This window comes from Myxocyprinus asiaticus, chromosome 45 (genome assembly GCF_019703515.2).
Source record: "Myxocyprinus asiaticus isolate MX2 ecotype Aquarium Trade chromosome 45, UBuf_Myxa_2, whole genome shotgun sequence".
Lineage (NCBI taxonomy): Eukaryota > Metazoa > Chordata > Actinopteri > Cypriniformes > Catostomidae > Myxocyprinus > Myxocyprinus asiaticus.
Genome location: NC_059388.1, coordinates 13,814,478 through 13,833,456, shown reverse-complemented (window position 1 = coordinate 13,833,456; position 18,979 = coordinate 13,814,478). Strand labels below are relative to the sequence as shown.

Genomic DNA, 18,979 nt, shown 5'->3' with positions numbered 1-18,979 from the left:
TACGTTGTGCACTTTGCACAACTAATCACAGACTAGGTGTGCCAGTTACAAGATCATTCTCCTCCCCGACTGTTGCTACGATTCTTAAATTTCAGTCTAATACAAAGAGTGGATTCTTCACAACAACATGGAGGAAGGATTTGCAGCCATTTTGGCACCGTTTTTAGAAGATTGTGATATTATTCATATTATTGTACAGGCAGGTTTGCTCCAGGTTTATATTTTATAATTTTTTTCGCCTTGCTCTACTCTTGCAATGTTGTTGGCTGTTGCTCATTGCTACCACTACCAATTTTCATAATCAACTAGTTGGTTGGTTGTTTGAACGACTACTTGACTAGTCTGTGTTAAGGATAAATATTCACAGAATTTGCCAGGTTAGTGACATTAAGTCTTTAAAGATATTCAGAGTCTCGTTTGAGGCACGTAGCAGAAAGTAGAGCGGATATCCACGAGCAAAGCTGCATTTTCTTCTTTGTTTACTTAGTTATGTGTGTGAAATTCTCTGTGATAAGATTTTCTATGCTGTACTTAGACTTCCGCTTTTCTCCGCTATTTTTTTATTAGTTTTTATTAGTCTTTTATTATGGTATGATACTCCGATACCCTGCCCCTAAACACCCTGTCATGACAAAACTGACTGTGATTTGTTGCTTAACATGTCAGTTAGATGGTTTTTCCTGTCTTAATGTGCGATTCTTGGCCAATTGAAGCGGCTATAGACCACAGACCTATGCTGCAGACCTATGCCTATGCCGTAGTGGATTTTTAGATCACCACTAAAAATATTAATGTTAGTAGTCGACCCCACTAATTGACTAGTCAGTTGTTAGATGACTAGTCACAATTAGTCAGCCACCCTGGCACATCCCTACATCAATCTAGTTTAAACAGGTGCAATTTACCTTGAAATAGCACGGTCTTGAATTGTTTGTCATTCAACGTTTATCAGTTATAATATTAAAATCTATCGTCAAGTTCCTCTTTTCATTAAAACGTTTATCTATACTTGGAATATATCAATTGGTTTTCAATTATATGGATTGGTACGCATTTGTACCGCGGTTCATCTGATTTTGAAGTCTAGTGACGCATCTGAAGTATCTGGTTTAGCAGCGTCAAATACACAGGTGGAGTAAGGGAATGAAGTAGGGGCCGTTCATCAAAAAAAGGTTGAGAACCAAAGATCTAGGGCTTTTAGTCATTGACTAGTCAGTTTTGAAACACGAAAGAGCAACCAGCATCTGTCTTGTGGTGTGCACTAGGCTTTACAGAGTGAGAAGTCAAAAAAGAGAGAGAGATTTTACTTGTGCTCATGTGGGACAGACATATTCCAGGCTTGACACTTAATTCCAGTCTTTGTCAATGACCTTCTGCCCTTGTAGTTGACACCTGACCCAGTGATGCACTCCCTTACATAGTCTGTGGAAAACATACAACACACAAATATTCAGATAATCTGAGATCATAAATGTTGTTTACTGATTACACATCTTTCTGACATCCAGAGGTGATTTAATTCTCCAAACAAGATATATTTTTTTTGATTACTGCATAATTAAAAAATGTCAAGTCCAACTCTTGCTGGAAACATAAACATACGCCTTCATGTTAATATCAACACATATCTATCTTGATTTCTTTTTTTATTCTCCCCGTGTTGAAAAGACCAGCACTGCAGGTCACAAGCATATCTTGTGTTTTGGATGCCGGTGTCCCAACCAGAATAATTTAACAAGGAACACTTCCTTGATCAACCAGCTTCACCAGATTGAGCAGTATTTTTTGATGATGATTAGCATGGCTATACTGGTCCACCAGCACCAATCCAACATAAACCAGCGCGGAGCAGCATGGGAATTAATGCTGGTCTTTTCAGCATGGCTGTTTGCTGTTGGCATCCATTCCTTTTCAGAATGTCTGCAGGTACATTTACACATACCAGAGACAGTATGGAGTACTTTTACACTTAAAGTCGGCGCTCTAAACAAATATCACCACCATTTGCTTGGTTTTACAGCTAAACATTTCCTGTAAACTTCAGGAGATGTGAAAAAGTTAAAAGCCAAGTGCAAATGCATTTCTTCAAAGAGAAATATTTACCTTTCTTCTCGTAAAGGTCGCAATTGGTTTTTCGTTCTCTCTGCGCGCCTTCGGAGAAATGATCGAAGGGAAGCATGTGGCATTTCCTGTTTATGTGGTCAAAGTAGAATGCCCTGTGAGAAAGCAGAGAAAGCACAGAGACAAGAGTGAGTTAACAGAGATACATCAGAATCAGATGAAGGACTCGCATGCGCTGTGTGCTGATGTGTTTATGATGAATGTGTCACCTGCAGGACTTCTTGCTCTTGTTGCATTTACGTGCGCAGTCATCCAATGAGAGGTTTCTGATGCGTTGGGAGTCTGGACAGTCTGTACACAGAAGCCTAGTGTTTTCACTTTTCTGATACCTCTGCAATGTCTGTTTTCTGCACTCTGAACAAAAGATAAACAGATATTAAACAGAAACCCGTGCTGAATCCACACATACACATATAATTAACATACTCCCCTGAAAGCACACGCACGTCTCAGAGATGTCTGTTTTAGATCTTTTTATCTGGAATTATTACACATTTTAATTAACATCTGCTAAACATCTTAAAAAGATCAGATTTACTAACATTCTAAATCATAAACATCTCAAATACATCTGATGATTGTCTTATTGACATCCATATTGCAGATGAGCAAACAACCTAAAAATGACATCTTTCAGATGTAAATACACGCATCAAATAGACGTCTGAGTGATGTACGTATACTATCATGGTCATATATATGAGAGTGGTCATACATTAAAGTGATTGTTCATCATCATTTATTCACCCTCATGTCATCCTATATGTGTGTTACTTTCTTTCTTCTGCTGAACACAAACATAGATTTTTTGAACAAATATCTCAGCTCTGTAGGTCCATAAAATGCATGTGAATGGTGGCCAGAACTTTGAAGGTTCAAAAAGCACATAAAAGCAGCATGAAAGTAATCCATATGACTGCAGTGGTTAAATCCATAGCTTCAGATCTGATGTGATAGGTATGGGTGAGAAACAGATCAATATTTAAGTCTGCTTAAGTTTACTATAAATCTCCAATTTCACTTTCACTTCCACATACTTCTTCTTTTGTTTTTGGCGAATTGCATTCTCTGAGCATATCACCACTTAATGGACAGGAAGGAAAATATAGTAAAAAGGACATAAATATTGATCTGTTTCTCACCCACAGCTGTCATATCGCCTCTGAAGACATGGATGTTACCACTGGAGTCGTATGGATTACTTTTATGGTGCCTTTATATGCTTTTTGGACCTTCAAAGTTCTGGCCACCATTCATTTGCATTGTATGGACCTACAGAGCTGAGATATTATTTTTAAAATCTTAATTTGTGTTCAGCAGAAGAAAGAAAGTCACACACATCTGGGATGGCATGAGGCTGAATAAATAATTTTTATTTTTGGGTAAACTACCCCTTTAACAGAAAAGTAATTCTCAGGAAACTGTTTGTGCCCCGTTTGTAACTATCAGCAGTGACTAACTACCTACTCATATAATTAACATTGCTACTGATCATTATTGGACAGATTTAGTGTCTAATGCCAAGGAACTTTTAAAATAAACATGAATTTTATTTTTGAATGTTGGTTTTACATCTGAATATCTATTGCATCTATTGCATTTAAATGAGTCATAAAGAATTAAAAATTATACTGAATAGTATATTTAAATTAAAATATTGTGCTAAACTATGTATTTTTTTTTAATACTTTATGTTATTTTTGAGAAAATGTAGACTTTGTCTTTGTCATCTCATCAACCATTGATGTCAAACCATGACAATCAATGGTTTTTATAGGTAATGATTTTTTCTATGACCTAACCCTACCCCTCACCCTAAAACTCACAGAAACACATTAAAGGGACAGTTCACCCAAACATAAAAATTATTTAATAATTTAACTGCATGATGTTCCAAACCCATTTGACTTACTTTCTTCCGTGTAAAACAAAAGAAGAGTTTAGGGCAAAATGTTAGTGACTGAAAGCCTCAGTCACCATTCACTTTCATTGTATCTTTTCTCCAAAGTCTACCTAACATCTCCCTTTGTGTTCCACAGAAGAAAGAATGTCATATAGGTTTGGGGCAACATGTAGATGAGTAAATTACAGGATTTTCATTTTTGGGTGAATTATCCCTTTAAAAGCATGAAAATGTCCTCTTAAGTCAGTTTATATCATGTTTCTCTGTATTAATGTAGACTTTTTTTTAAATGTAGCCCTCACAAATATAGCCAAATCTGTACACCTATACACACTCTTGTTTATAAATCACGCTTATAAAATCAATTTCTCATCAGAAATTTTATTCTTTTAATCACATTAATAAAATCAGGTTTGCTCTCTCTCCTTAGGACTGTCCATTCTGCAGAAATGAATGAGAGGCCAAGGAGAGGGGCCCAGACTCTTATACACACGCATGCACACGTGTATCATGATTCACTAGCTCTCTTATAAATGGAGATGTTCTAGTTAGCTTTAAACAAGCTATTGTTCAGCCTTTATTGAACAAATCTCATCTTGATCCCACTGTGTATCATAATTTCAGATCCATTTCCAAACTACCTTTCATTTCAAAGGCTTTGGAGAAAGTTGTCCATTCTCAGCTCAACTCATATCTGGATAAACACAACATTACAGACAAATTTCAGTCTGGGTTTAGGGCATTGCACAGTACTGAATCAGCATTGCTGAAGGTCTCAAATGACATTTTGCTGTCCCTTGATTCTGGGTCATGTGCCATTTTAGTTTTGTAAGATCTAAGCACAGTGTTTGACACTATTGACCATGATATTCTTTTGAAACGCCTTGAGCTAGTTGTGGGCATTCAGGGACTGGCATTACAGTCGTTTGCTTCTTATTTAAAGGGCAGAACTTTTTTGGTGAACATCATCTGCACCCATTGTGTGGTGTTCCACAGGGATCCATTCTGGGGCCTCTTTTGTTTTCCCTTTATATGCTTCCACTGAGTTCTATATTTGTTCACTGTTATGCTGACGATTCCCAACTTTACCTCCCTACCAGACCAGGTGACACTCATTTTTAACAAGAACAAAGAAAAGGGAACACATTTCTCCTGTACTTGTCTCATTGCACTGGCTTCCTATAAAATTTAAAGTTGATTTTAAGATTCTGTTCTATGCATACAAAGCACAGCACAGACTGGCACCAGCTTATATCTGTGATCTTCTCCAGCCTTACTCTGCACCCAGGTCACTTAGATCAGACAACTAACTTATTTTAACTGTCCTCCGTTCACGCTGCAAGCCCAAGGGCGAACGGACCTTTTATGTAGCTGCCCCTAAGCTCTGGAATAGTCTACCTTTTTACATCAGGGTTTCTCCATCATTAATAGTGTTTAAAACCAGCCTAAAGGCTTATTTTTATTCTTAAGCCTTTGATACTATTTAGATTTAGTTTTTTCTCTCCTCACTGAATGTCAAATATAATGTATTTTTTCCTTTGTTATTTCTTATTATTGTTATAATTATCATTTCCCTGTTTTCTCTTTTTTTTCCCAATGTAAATACTAGTTTTCTTAAACTATCATACTAAAATCATGTCAGCACATGTAGTGTTTGGATCTTGTGGCTATACTTTAGAAACAGAGTATATTTCAGTGTTTATGGATTGGCCCCATTCAATTCCTATGTAAGTGCCTTACTATAACTGCGATATTTGCTTTTTAAAAAATAAACAAGGGCCAAGTAAAAATATTATGCCACAAATGATGTTGATTGAGCTAAACTTGTCTGAACCTGGAAAATTCCTTTAAATTTATAATTTACACAAAAGTTTAAATTCTGTCATTATTTACTCACCATCACATGTTCCAAACTTGTATGAATTTCTTTTTCCAAGGAACACAAAAGGGGAAATTCTGACGACAGTGCAGGTCACTCTTTTACATGGGGACTCAATAAATGGGGACTGAAGCTTTCAAGCTTCAAAAAAGTAAAAGCACCATAAAAGTATCATAAACGTGACTATGTTTATATGGACAACAGAAAGCGGCTTACAGCAAGAAAGTGGGTTATTGTAAGAAAGCAGCATACCTGTTTGCATGCACTGTATAAGCGGCGTACTCTTTACTCCTGTATACATGTGGCTCGGTCAGTAAGCAGCTTTCTCCACAGCAACGTAATTTCCCCGCAACACTTGTGTAAATAACAAACATGGTATCCGAGGAAAACTTCACTATTTTATTCTCTGTTGCCTTGCTTTTATTTCTAGATATTCCAGAGTTGTTGCTGTGTTTGTTTCCTTAACTTTCCATCCCGATATGCAGCGTAATTGCGCTACAATAGTGGGGTTTACCTCTTACATAAAACTCTGGCATTCCTTCAATGTACAAGTGCATATTAGCAAACATGAGGGACCGACGATATTTTAGAGTGGTGTGTGTAAATGTAAAATTATTTTTATAGTGTACAGTATTTGCTTTTCCCATTGTAGTACAATACATTTTGAATTCTTTAGACTGTGTTGACTTGTTGTTGGGCTCCATTCAGTAGTGTAATCTAGGGCATACGCAGACATATGCCGTATGCTCACCTATCTTTCTTAAGATTTTGCATATGCCCACCTGAAATAATTGATGATTCGTAAGGCAACCAGAACAACGAGTAGTCTTTTAACCCGGAACTTTTTCAATCTACTAACGCAATGCAGCAGCACTGTTGAGTGAATTGTGTATAAATAAGTGTACAGAGATTCTCTCTTAATGAGCATGGAGCTGCAGGAGCACAGCTGATGGCACTGCCAAGACAGACACTCCGACTAAGCTGATCCACCAATCTGAACGTTAATTTCAGACGCGATTGGATATTTGCTAACCAATAATATTTTCCGTTTCAGTAAGGGGTGGGACATTTCAAGTGTCTGATGCACAAGCATCTCTGGAGTAACCATAATTTGCATTGTAAATCTATTTCCCTGCTAAACGTAAATATTTATATATATACATTTAAATGTAACTTACGCAATTAAACTTTGTGAAAATACTGCGCGTTATTGCACCCCTGCTATTTTTTGATGCTCTTTTTTTTTTTTTTTTTTTTTTAAACTTACCCTGATATACATTTTGTAAGTTTATGTGGGACTATAATTACAACAAATCGGGTGCATGTTTGTTTTTTTGGAGGGGGGGGGGGGGGGGGTCTTCATAAATTCACAGTATGCCCACCTCTTCAGACACTACTACACCACTGGCTCCATCTGTTCATGTACATGTGCACTCCTCATAAAACCTGTTAGAATGGCACTTATGTGTTTACATAACCACATTAAACTGCGTTTTCTGAGAGAAACCTAGGTGTGCTAAACCGATTTCTCTTAATCCCTTGAATGGCGTAAGGAAATAGGCATTTCGTATACATGACGTTTCACTGCGGCGCTTTATGCAAAAACCCTGAAATAAACAATTTTCTTAAGTGCATGTAAACGTGGTCAGTACTTGTGCACTGTATTCCAAGTCTTCCAAAGACATCTGATAGCTTCTTGTGAGAAACAGACCAAAATTTAAGCCATTCAATTTTAAATCTAAAAAATAAACGTCTTATGGACCTCTTTTAGACACTTTTATGGTGCTTTTGAGTGCTTTTTTGAAGCTTGAAAGCTTCAGTCCCCATTCAAGTAACTTGGGTTTGGATGAAATGAGGATGATTGAATGATGACAGAATTTTCATTTTTGGGTGAGCTATCCCTTTAAATGTTGACCTTAAATGGCAGAGAGTAGAATTTAAACATGTAAGGACACTTCATTCACCTTTCCCATTGGTTGTGATCCCACTCTTAGTGTGGTTAAGAATTTGGCAGAGCTCTGCGGAGTAGTCGTGGCCCTGGTGCCCTAATTGTCAAGTCATTTCTTGCTGTTGCAACTGTTGAATATGAGCAGGGTAAGGTAATGACCCTCAGTTTAATTCAGACATGCACAGTGTTGCACAGCTGCCTGTCTTCTGCCGAACTCCTGTGGCTGAGGTGAATTTGGTGAGAACACATTATTAATGTTTAAGCCTCATCGGAACACATCTGGCTTGCATCAGGCTGCTCTTCAAACATTGATCTTTTCCTTCAGCGTCCCAATTAGACCCTTTTAAATTCCTCTCCCTGGCCTGTCTGGGGCATCTTTATCTCCCAGCCTGCTTATTAGATTTAGCTTAATCTCTTTCTTAAATGACAAGAGGAAAACGCTGCAGATAATGTCAATGGTAGCAATGAGGAAGGGCATCGGTGAAACATCAACTTTAATGGTTTCAGGCTGACTCACTTATATCTTTTCCTCTGCTTCGGCGCAAGTTTGAGGAACTTCTCGTTCTGTTTACGGAGCACATCTGGTCCAGTGAATATTTGCAATGGTGAAACATGAGAGAAACGGTTCTGTCCAGATGTTGCGCAGCATGTTGATAACAGTCCATTCACCCCATATGTGCTTTTGCCCATTGAGGACTCACACTGTGATGTGTAGCTATTCTTGTAATGATTTCATAGTGCATTTAAAGATGCGTGTCACTATTATTCAGCATCAGTTTTCCCATTTGAACAGGACTCTGTATAACTAATTACTCATTTAGCTGGTGATATATCCAAGGCAACTTTTATCCATGTACACTTCTTAAGTTTATGAATTTTGTGGGGGTTAAACAAGCATGTAACAAAATATTCAAGACTGGAGGTACAAAATGCAAACAAATTAAGAAACCATCATTGAAAAACCTATATTGATCGAACACTTTTTGGACCTCAACTCTGGTGATTACAGCCCTGGGTTTGAACCTACAACCTTACAGTTAGCAGCCCAGATCTTTGACCACTATAAACTTCAGGGTGCTACGTGATGGTCGTAATGAGTCCAGGCTTTAGTTTATGAGACTGAAACATGAGTGAGAGTCAATGGATTTTCTTTAACTCCAAATTAAATATACAGTTGTGTCAATGAGGACAGTTTGAAGACTGTGTTCCTCTGAACATACAGTATATTAAAGACCCCATTGTTTGTTTACTCACCCAAAATTGCATTTTTAGTTTCCACCCCAAAGTTGGGAATTTTACCTCTTATTATGGCAAGTAAGATTATTAGATTTATGAAACTGAGTTTCAAATTGATTTAAACTCGAATGAACCCTTCGGCCACTCTGTGTGTAAACTGTATACAGAAGGAAATCATATGAAGGAAAGTGTTGGAAAGTTTAAAAGGAAAAAAAAAAAAAAAAAAAAAAAAAGATGAGCTCAGTTTATTCAGCAACATAAAAATATGCCTGAACTAGCTGACCTTGTCTCATGAACATTTACCATGGTAACCATAGTTTCTGAAATACCATAGTGACTAAATTTCTACTGTAAAATCATAATATAGTAAGGGGATTTACTTCAAAAATGGTAAGAAGCTTTCAAAGTCTTTAGTATTTTATTAATTTATTTTATTGATTTATTTCTTTTTTGGAGGACTGTGGAGGCTACTAACAAGCTATCATAGTTTTATTGTAGAAGCAATAACAGTAATGATGGCTTTGGTAATTAAGGATATGGTTACCATGGTAAACTTTGTAAGAGATTAGCAGTTAAACCAGAAGCAAATCTAAGACAGAATAATGATGTCCAGTGAGCACATTTATGCCCCCAATGAGAAATATTCAGCATAGCATTTACTTTCAATGAAATAGCAAGATCCTTAATATTTAGGTTGGGAACTAAAATGCGATTTTTGGATATGTGCAAAACAACTTTCCAAAAAGTCATCCAATGTAAACTGTCTCATCAATCTAGGCAATCTAACTTGTCTGCATTTTATTTCTCCAGTGTTCCGTATTTAATTGATTTAAAACATAAGTAAAGTGAACGAATAAAGCACACTCTGAACTTGCATTACGCCTAGAGTACTTACCCATATCCACAGACAGTAAGACACACAGAAGAGCTTGATGAATCCACATGATGTCTGATTTCATTATTCCAGGATTTGGGATGGACCGAGCTGGTGCTGCTGCTGTGTGTGAGTGAGTGAAGTACGGGAACAGATCTCAGCACATCCACAGTCAGTCTCCCTCTCTCTCTCTCTCTCTCTCTCTCTCTCTCTCTCTCTCTCTCACCATTCCCCCTCTCCCGGTAATTAAAGCTCAAACTCACGCTACAGTACATGTTTGTTTGGGGGGTTATGGGGGGTGGGGGGGGGGGGGGGGGGTTGGTCTGAGTGGACGGACGGATGAAAGTGTCATAGAGCTTTGACTGATAACCACATTAAAGGCTGCATATGCTAATCGTGAAAGTGTGCTTACTGGGTATTAACAGGCGCTGAGCAATACAATGAGCAACCTGTACCTCACCTATTTTGGAGTTGTGCTCACACCTCTTTAGTATTTCTCAATCTCTCTCTTATAAATAGTGTAACAAAAAAAAAAAAAAAAAAAAAGTTGCAGTCAATCATATAATCCAATTTTTGTGATTATTTCATATCTATATAAGTTTACTATCACAGGATATCTATTTATTTGTTTATTACAAGACAAATTAGTACTTTATTCATACAAATAAATACTATATCACGTTGATTTTCTGTGCAACAATGGTGAATTATCAGTATCCCATATGCGTGTACACATGCATATTATACATGCTTTTTGTTACTCAAGGTGGCGCTGTTGTTTCAGTGATTGACTTGACTTACATTTGACATTGCTATTTGATGAAAAACCAACATCAAAGTAAACTGTAGCAAGTACAACACATGAACAGTATGATATGACTAGGGATGCCGCGGTGTGAGCTTTTGACGGTGAGATTACCATCTGAGAATAAATCGCGGTTAACCGGTTTTACGATTATTTGCAATTTTTCATTAAACAACAGCACTGATGCAAAAAATGCATATCATATCACAACTGAACATCTTCGTGGACGTATTTCTTTAGGGCAGTCCTAAAATAAGAAAACTGATAAAAATAAATAGGAGGTATATAAAAAGAGACGGTCCAATCTAGGGCATGACCTGCTTATGAGCATCCTGAGCTCAGTGATTTGCTTCAATGTAACCGGAGTGCTTCAAAAGTATACATGTAAGATTATTGTGGGTGCGCAACATGTAGCCTAGTTCAAGGCATCCAATAGTTTTTTTCTTCTGCAACAGTTTATTAAAGCAATCCGTTGTCTGTCAGACACCCCAACATAAAGAAAATGGCTCTATAAAATTACTGTCCACAAAACCTTACAAATAAACCTGTGGACTATACATAATAATGGAAACATTGCTCACAGCAGGCAATTTAAAGTCCGATAATGGCTAAAATTTACATTTATTGTTGAACATGGTGAATTTGTACAGAAGTAATGCAATACAGATATAATGAGGATGAAAAGACGCAACTTAAATGCTCCCAAACAGCCGATTTAAGTTGCTTTTTTTTTTGGGTGGATATGAGTCTAGTAGATCGAATTCCTCTGTTATATTTTGGAGTTTGTGTATAGTAGCCCCAGTTTCATGTGAATTGAAAGTGCATTTTCAGTCCGCGACACCTGGCTAAACACCATACGGCCACCATCTGTAACCATTGTAACAGCTCCAATTCCCACACAGGCACAAGAGTTTTCACATTTAGGCTTAAAAAATCTTATGAATAACTCTTATATATTATATATTTATATATTATGTATATTCTTTTTGCCACATCTAAATAAAGCATTTCACAGTTTTAACTGTGGATTCTAAATTGTTGCAGTTAAATTAACTGTGACATTTTTAATCGCAGTTAATAGTGAAACCATAAAATCGAGGCATCCTTAAATATCACTATTCCCATTTGGGTGTACTACTGAAATTATGTAAGTTCATCTGTTTAGACTCAATAAGTGCCTGAGAAAATACATATGTGTAGCCTTTTTGTAGATCTTGTAGCTCAGTATGTATTTGACAGCCAGTTGCGTATCATTAAATTTCAGTGTGAAAGTAATAAATCCTATTCTAGACTTGTCTTGATTTGTTGCATTATGTCTTTGCAATATGAAAAATAAAACTTCAAAATATATCAAAATATATTTTGTTCTATATTTTTCTAATTGTTTTGAAAATATTTTGAAAATGTTACACTGTCTGGGCATTTTGTAGATCCATTTGTGATAGATATACTGTACATGCTGGGTCTCTAAAGACCCGAATATGTAAGAGTGTTTGGTGAAATTCCCATGCATTTAAGGGTTAAAGTATGCTAAACACAAAAAAATATTAAACTCATATTAATGAATAAATAAATGCAGTGTGGCACTTTACATTGACCTTTACAAACTACATTATATCAAATGCAAAATAAATAAATAAATGATGGATGGATGGATGGATTGATGGATGGATAAATAAATACTTACAAGACCTATCCACAACAATACATCTGTATGCTCAACACAAAAATATTGAACACAGATTAATGAACAAATAAATGCAGTGTGCCACATTACATTTACCTAAAGTTATATCCAGATCCATCCACAACAATACATCTTTAAAGTATGCAAAGTATGTGAAGTGTGTGTAAATGTGCAAGATTTTAAAAAAAGAAACAGCTTAGGGAAACACTACTTTAGTTGTTGGGTTCCTGGTTGAGCAATGATATTCAGTTGCATTGGGAAAGTTGTCTATTATGTCTATGGTTTTGTTTAAGGGCACACAATTATTAATAACTTTTTACTTTCTACTATTACTTTTAAATATTGTTAGAGCTATTAGTAGGATTAATCACAGTAACATGCACTACTTTGATAATGTAAAAGAAAATGTCACAAAAAGGGAGAAGATCTGGAAGAAGATTCAGGTGTTAGTTGCCATTAAAACACAAATTTAACTAAATTCTCGATAACATCTAATAACAGCTTGGACTACTAAATTACTCTTTTCCACCTTCAATTTTGTATTGTTCAGATGGACCTGCATATTGGTAGAACATTCATAAAACACAACATTTTAGTACATTGGATTGCACTGCACATTTGCATTTATTTTACTTGATTAAATCAAGTAATAGTGCCTATAACATGAGGCTCACAGAGCTATTCTGTGACTCTCAGTGTTAGTTCTGTCTGTTTCACTAAACTGAGTAAGTATGACACATTCATCTGTGGCAAAAATACACAGAACTAGTTCCAAGACAATATTGAGGAGAATGTAGACTTCTAAAGAGTTACAGCTCAAACTCCTCCGCCATAAAAATAAACTATTCGAGACATTAAAGCAGTCGTCTGCCAGGTCACCTCCATGGCACAGAGTAGTAGATGGCATTCTGAAAGAACTGAGTGAGATCATGCTTCCAGGAGAGGAATGCGAAGGGCTGACCACTTCACACCCTGTTATTCCACACAAAAGCCAATATAGGCAATATATGTCACACCATCAAAAAAGAAACATCCTTGTTCTGGATGTTGGTTGAAGTGGCACTCAGTCGGACACAGCTGGAAGTAATCCCGTTCAGATTGCCGTACGCTGGGCTTCATGTTTAACTAAGTGTTATTGAGTATTTAGACATGAACCATGTGGAGGGCACAAACGTTATTTCACAGGAAATCCACACTTTGGCCGTTAATGGCCAGCTCTAAATGCCCTCTTAAGAGAGAGAGAGAGAGAGAGAGAGAGAGAGAGAGAGACGTAAAGATTTGAGGTGAAACGCAGACCACAGATTCTTTCTCATTAAGTTGTGTGGAGCTTTTAAAGTCAGGCTAACTGTTGAAAAGAATGCATTGCTGTATGTGTGTGTATATGTGTGTGTGGCGGGCAGGTGTGCCCATGCTTTACGCCGGCCGGCCGGCCGGCAGCGGTGGAACCCAGGTGTCAGAGTGTCACGTCAGTCATGGGGAGAACGCTGTGCCTGGTGGGGCTGTGTGTGGGGAGAACGTGGCCAGATTAAATGGCTTTACTTAAATACATCAGGCTGGGCTCTGACCACCACCCAATCCCCATGGGTGGATCGATCTGGTAAAGTCCATTACAAAGCTGCAAAATCGCATGTCTGAATGTCTTAATGTTTCTTATGCACAGCGGGTTTTACAGGGAAGAGAACGCATTTTACAGTGAGATGAACGAGTACAGAGCAACTGACTTGATAGAGTCCCATTTCTCTGAACATATGTCTGTGTCTTGTATCACACTCCAAAATGACAGTAGTGGTTTGGGACAGGTCTGCTGAGGACAAGACCTGCAAGATCCAGCATTTATCTACAAATATCTGTTTTTATCCAGCATTTATCTCGCTGCGTTGCGAGCTCCGACACAACATGGCAGTGTTTTGTTTGTTTTGTTCACAATTCTTATGTTTTTTGTCTTGGATGTTGTCTGCCTTATTATCTACGACAGACAAACACTTTTGGACATTGGTTCAGCAATTTCACACCATAAACCGGACTTTAAATTCCTCAGTGCCGACCCGCTGTTTACAAACACGCAAGCAGAGCCCTTTGTCTGGGCAGTCTGGACGCGGAAACGCAGGAGGAAAAGGGGAAACAGAGCCGGCGTTCTCATCAGAGTAAGATGCTGCGCAAATCAACCCCCCGCTACCCAGTATTCTACTGCCAAATGTTCAATCTCTGGATAACAAGCTCTGCGAGCTGAAAGCGCAGATCTCTTTCCAATGAGAGACGAGGGACTGCTGCATTATCTGCCTAACAGAAACTTGGATGTCTGCGGAGATTCCAGACTCAGCCATTGAACCCGCGGGGTTCTCCGTGCACCGAGCGGAAAGAGCGAAAGACCTCTCAGGTAAAAGCAGAGGTGGTGGTGTATGTTTTATGATCAACAAATCCTGGTGTGATCAGAGGAACGCACATTCTATCAAGTCTTTCTGCTCTCCTGATCTGGAATTTCTCATGCTTCTGTGTCGACCATTCTGGCTACCGAGGGAATTCACAGCAGTCATTATCACAGCTGTGTACATTCCCCCACAAGCCGACACAGACCGGGCAATCAAGGAACTGTATGGGAGTATAAGTGAGCAGGAAACCGCGCACCCTGAGGCCGCGTTCATTGTGACCAGGGACTTTAATAAAGCCAGTTTCAAATCAGTTGCACCAAAATACCACCACCACATTAGTTTCAACACACGAGGGGACCGGGTTTTGGACCATTGCTACTCTCCCTTCTGGGATGGCTACAAATCCCTCCCCCGCCCACCATTTGGCAAATCGGACCACTCTTCCATTCTGCTTCTGCCCGCTTACAGGGGAAGCACCCACCCTCAGAATGATCCAGTGCTGGTCAGACCAATCAGACTCTACAGGACTGTTTTGATCACATGGACTGGGAGATGTTCCGGTCCGCCTCTGATGACGACATCGAGCTTTACGCTGATAGCGTAATGTGTTTCATCAAAAAGTGCGTGGAGGACATAGTTCCGACCAGAACAATATGGATCTACCCGAACCAGAAGCCATGGATAAATAGTGATGTTCGCATGGCACTTAATGTGCGGACCTCCGCTTTCAATTCCGGGAACGCGGAGGAGCATAAACAAGCCAGTTATGCCCTCCGAAAAGAGCAGCAAAACGCCAGTACAGGAACAAGATTGAAGGACAGTCTAACACCACCAACTCTAGAAGCATGTGGCAGGGAATTAACATCATCACGGACTTTAAAGGGAATAAAAACTCCGCCATGAACACCGCTGCCTCTCTCCTGGATGAGCTAAATACTTTTTATGCTCTTTTTGAGGGAAATAACACCACCCTCGCGGAGAGAGCTCTCGCGGCCGAAGCTACAGAGGTTAGTTCACTCTCCGTCTCTGTAGCGTATGTAACACGATCCTTCCGACGGTTCAATATCCGCAAAGCCGCGGGCCCAGACGGCATTCCGGGCCACATCATCAGAGCGTGCGCGAACCAGCTGGCTGGTGTTTTTACAGACATTTTCAACCTTTCCCTCTCTTTGTCTGTAGTCCCCACATGCTTCAAAACATCCACCATTGTGCCTGTTCCAAAGCAATCAAAAATAACTTGCTTAAATGACTGGTGTCCTGTTGCTCTGACCCCCATCATCAGCAAATGCTTTGAGAGACTAATCAGAGATTACATCTGCTCTGTGCTGCCTCTCTCTCTTGACCCATTGCAGTTTGCTTACCGCAACAACCGCTCCACCGATAATGCCATTGCATCTACACTACACTGCTCTCTCCCACCTGGAAAAAAGAACACTTATGTGAGAATGCTGTTTGTAGACTACAGCTCAGCATTCAACACCATAGTGCCCTCCAAGCTAGATGAGAAACTCCGGGCTCTGGGCTTAAACAGCTCGCTGTGCAGCTGGATCCTGGACTTCCTGTCAAGCAGATGCCAGGTGGTTAGAATAGGCAGTAACATCTCCTCATCACTGACCCTCAACACTGGAGCCCCACAGGGCTGTGTTCTCAGCCCACTCCTGTATTCTCTGTACACACATGACTGTGTGGCAACACACAGCTCCAATGCCATCATTAAGTTTGCTGATGACACGACGGTGGTAGGTCTGATCACTGACAATGATGAAACAGCCTACAGAGAGGAGGTGCACACTCTGACACACTGGTGTCAGGAGCACAACTTCTCCCTCAATGTCAATAAGACAAAGGAGCTTGTGGTGGACTTCAGAAGAAAAGACAGAGAACACAGTCCCATCACCATCAATGGAGCACCAGTGGAGAGAGTCAGCAGCTTCAAGTTCCTGGGTGTCCACATCACTGAGGAACTCACATGGTCCATCCACACTGAAGTCGTTGTGAAGAAGGCTCATCAGCGCCTCTTCTACTTGAGACGGCTGAGGAAGTTTGGAATGAACCGCCACATCCTCACACGGTTCTACACCTGCACTGTAGAGAGCATCCTGACTGACTGCATCTCCGCCTGGTATGGCAATAGCACAGCCCACAACCGCAAAGCACTGCAAAGGATGGTGCGAACTGCCAGACACATCATCGGAGGTGAGCTTCCCTCCCTCCAGGAAATATATACAAGGCGGTGTGTGAAAACAGCTCGGAGGATCATCAGAGACTCCAGCCACCCGAGCCATGGGCTGTTCTCACTGCTACCATCAGGCAGGCGGTATCGCAGCATCAGGACCCGCACCAGCCGACTCCATGATAGCTTATTCCTCCAAGCAATCAGACTTTTGAACTCTTGATCTCCCACAATCAAAATACATCAGCACTGCACTTTATTACTCTTACTCTTATATCTCACACCGGACTGTCATAAATTATTATTAATTATTATTATTATTATATATATTCTCCATTAACAACTTACTATCAACCGACAGCCTGAATGTCAATACAATACAATACAACCTACTGTACATTCTATATATACTACTATATATACTTTTTTATTTTTATTGAATAATGTGTATCTATATTGTGCGTATTGTATACTGTACAGTGTATGTTATTATTTGTATAGTGTGTTGTGTGTAATTATGTGTATATTAGACTTTAAATTGTGTTGTGTTCATTTGATGTTATTGTAAATTGGTATATGTCTCATCACTTTCACGACTGCTATGTTGATCGGAACTGCACCCAAGAATTTCACACACCATTGCACTTGTGTATATGGCTGTGTGACAATAAATGTGATTTGATTTGATTTGATTTGATTTGAAATAGAGCACACAGATATGTTACTCTTATTTGTACTTGCTAAAGAAACTATTATTATTGCTCATATGAAGGGTTAGGGATTTGAACTAACCCCTAAGTATTAACTTGTCCCACAATGTTTGGACTTGTCATTGGACTTGGAATGACATCTCAAATGGTGCAGCTTGTGGAGAAGAGGTGTGCTATTTCTTATCTAAGAGATCGGATGATTTTTCCCTGGCAGTTAATAAAATTGGCCAAAAAATCTCATTCCTTGCTGATAAAACAGCTTAAACCAGCCTATGATGGTTTGATGATCGTAGTTGGTCTCCTAGCCTGGTCAGGCAGGTTTTGCTTGCTGGTTTAAGAGGGGTTTTGGACACTTGTTAGCAGGTCCAATCAGACGACCAGCTAAACAAGCTGAAAACCAGCTTGGCCTGGCTGGGAGACCATCTAGACTAGTTTAAACCAGCTAAGACCAGCAAACCAGCTTAGAATTGGCAGAGTCTTGGCAGACAATAAAACAGCAAAAAAAAAAAAAAACTAAATAATAATAATAAAAAATAAATAAAAAAAATCCCATACCCTGCTAAAAAAATGCTTTAACCAGCCTAAGATGGTTTCTGATCTGGGGTTAGGGTTAGGCCAGGCAGGTTTGGTTTGCTGATTTAAGAGGGGTTTTGGACACATGTTAGCAGGTCCAGGTGGACGACCAGCTAAACAAGCTGAAAATCAGCTTGGCCTGGCTGGGAGACGAGCTAGACTAGTTTAAACCAGCTAATACCAGCAAACCAGCTTAGAATTGGCAGAGTATTGGCAGACAATATAACAATAAAAAAAAAAAATAATAATAATAATAATAATAATAATATATATATATATATATATATATATATATATATATATATATATATATATATAAATGCTTAAACCAACCTAAGATGGTTTGCTGGTCTTAGCTGGTCTCCTTACCTGATCAGGCAGGTCTGGTTTGCTGGTTTAAGGGGGATTTTAGGCACTTGTAAGCTGGTCCAGGTGGATGACTAGTTAAAAAAAGCTGAAAAAAGCTTTGCCTAACTGGGAGACCAGCTAGAATATCTTAAACCAGCTAGGACTAGCTTAAACCAGTTTAGAATTGGCAGAGTCTTGGCAGACAATAAAAACGTGAAGAAAAAAAAATCCCATACGCTGCTAAAAAAAACTGCTTAAACCAGCCAAAGACGGTTTGCTGGTCTTAGCTGATCTTCCAGCGTTTTAGAGGGTTTTGGGGCACTTGTCAGCTGGTCCGGGCAGATGACTAGCTA

General features: G+C 39.0%; 1 protein-coding gene across 1 annotated transcript in view; it reads right to left on the bottom strand.

Moving 5' to 3' along the window:
• Positions 1-10,073, bottom strand: part of hgfa (hepatocyte growth factor a) — a 37,355-nt gene extending 27,282 nt beyond the window's left edge. The window contains exons 1-4 of the mRNA XM_051687850.1: positions 9,983-10,073; positions 2,331-2,475; positions 2,104-2,216; positions 1,308-1,422 (exon numbers count right to left, since the gene is read on the bottom strand). Coding sequence (XP_051543810.1) covers positions 1,308-1,422; positions 2,104-2,216; positions 2,331-2,475; positions 9,983-10,046 — 437 coding nt within the window. The 5' untranslated portion in view covers positions 10,047-10,073. The remainder of the gene's footprint in view (positions 1-1,307; positions 1,423-2,103; positions 2,217-2,330; positions 2,476-9,982) is intronic.
• Between the last annotated feature and the right edge of the window lie 8,906 nt (positions 10,074-18,979).